General features: G+C 38.2%; 1 protein-coding gene across 1 annotated transcript; it reads right to left on the reverse strand.

The window, feature by feature from the left end:
• Positions 1 to 1,160: 1,160 nt before the first annotated feature.
• On the reverse strand, positions 1,161 to 1,750 carry LOC116004062. Its single transcript, XM_031243998.1, has 2 exons — positions 1,514 to 1,750; positions 1,161 to 1,403 (listed from the first exon to the last, which is right to left on the reverse strand). The coding sequence occupies exons 1-2, from the start codon at positions 1,748 to 1,750 to the stop codon at positions 1,161 to 1,163; spliced, it is 480 nt and encodes a 159-aa protein (XP_031099858.1).
• Between the last annotated feature and the right edge of the window lie 235 nt (positions 1,751 to 1,985).

Genomic DNA, 1,985 nt, shown 5'->3' on the forward strand with positions numbered 1-1,985 from the left:
CCACTAAAACAAAGGGAACACTTGTTAAAATTGATAATTTGTCCTGAAGAAAAAGTATACAAATGTAGGAGATGCTTAAGGTTATCAGATTCCATCAGTTTTTCTTTGAAAAAAGATATAACTATCATCAGCAAAAAATAAGTGGGAAATATTAGGAGCATTCCTTGCAACCAAAATGCCATGAAGTTTTCTCCCCTCCCAAAATTTCTCAGCAGAGCACTAAATCCTTCAGCAATTAACATAAATAAATAAAGGAAAATGGGATCACCTTGGCGTACTCGATTTTCTCCCTCTGATTTAAGAGAAAGTACTCAACCATAGATATACCGTGCAAAATAAGAATGACCCATTTCTCTGCAAAACCAAGTTTAAGCATAATAACACGAAGAAAAGGTCATTCAACCCTGTCATATGCCTTACTCATATCAAGTTTGAGAGTGGCATAACCATCTTTTCCTTGGGTTTTACGCTTTAGATCGAAAACGCTGCATCTCAAACGCCACCATAATATTGTCTATAATGAGCTTTCCTGGGACAAAAGCACTTTGATTTTCAGATTTCAGTTGGTTCAGAATTGGTTTCAATCTATTGGAAAGAGTTTTGGTGATAATTTTGTTGGCCACATTGCACAGTGCAATGGGTCTAAGGTCAGCCATGGTTTTGGGATTGCTCTTTTTGGGTATTAACACAATATGAGTTTAGTTTAGGTAATTTGGGATTTGGCCAAAACTAATAAACTCATTACATAAATCCACAATGCTATCTCCCACAATATGCCAGTAGGTATGAAAAAATCCAGGGTTTAAGCCATCAAAACTTGGACTTTTGTCTAGGTGCATACCGAATGCAGCAACTTTGACCTCCTCTTTGTTAAAAATACTCAGCAAAGCTTCATTTTGGGAGTCAGTAATTTTGGGTGTGAAGCACTGTAACACTGGTTCTTGATCTCCCGCTACTCTCGTGAAAAGATTGATGAAGTAGTCCTTGATCAGTTGATGCATCTCCTTGCCTTGTGCGATCCAAATTCCTCTCTAATTTTGGAGTCTGGATATGGTATTATTCATGCGTCTTTAGGTGATCATTTTATGAAAATATTTGGATCTCGAATCACCTCCTTTATACCAAAATAGCTTTACCCTTTGCCTCTAGAAACAACTCTACTACTCCAATAAGTGAATAAAATCCCCATGGGTATTCGAGAATTCGGATAGCCCAAACTGATTAGTTCTTCGTCTAAGAGCTTCCATTCGCATTCTAGCAATATCAATTTTTTGTTGAAAATTCCCTTGGTTGTTCTTTCCCCATTTTGTTATTGCCACACTACATACCTCAAATCTGGAACAAATATTATGCCCAACTGATTTCTTCCAGCTCATATACACGATTGATCTACATTGGTCTTCCTTGAACCAATAGTTTTCAAAACGAAATCTCTTCTTCCTCTTTACCCGGATAGTCGGAATCGGTCAGACTGCTAGAGGTGGTCACTCATTGGGGCTTCGAAAGAGATTACCTTGACTTCTCTGAATGTGTCCAGCCACGCATCGTTAACCAAGATTTGGTCCAGCTTCTCCATAACCCAGTTAGGGCTTCCTCTCCCCCTTTCCCAAGTAAATTGATATCCATTGAAGTTGAAATTCTTGAGGCCGCTACTTTCAACTGCTTCCCTAAAGCCTTGAATAAGCCATCTTGGTTGCGGGTGATTGCCAACCTTCTCACTTTGTCGCAATATATCGTTGAAGTCTCCCATAATGATTCAAGGAAGGTCATTTTGAGTGGATAAGACCTTGAGCATATCCCGGGAAGCATGCCTTCTACTCTTCCCAGCACTCATAGAAACCCGTAAATCTCCAAAGGTGGGTAGAGTTGTTCAAAGAAACTCTTATGTTAATGAAGTTAGAACTATACCGTAATCATATTTATAAATCAACACATTAAGTCCATGATAAAAACTTAACTTTTCAACCAAATATCTCTTAAAACTA

This window comes from Ipomoea triloba, chromosome 14 (genome assembly GCF_003576645.1).
Source record: "Ipomoea triloba cultivar NCNSP0323 chromosome 14, ASM357664v1".
Classification (NCBI taxonomy): Eukaryota; Viridiplantae; Streptophyta; class Magnoliopsida; order Solanales; family Convolvulaceae; genus Ipomoea; species Ipomoea triloba.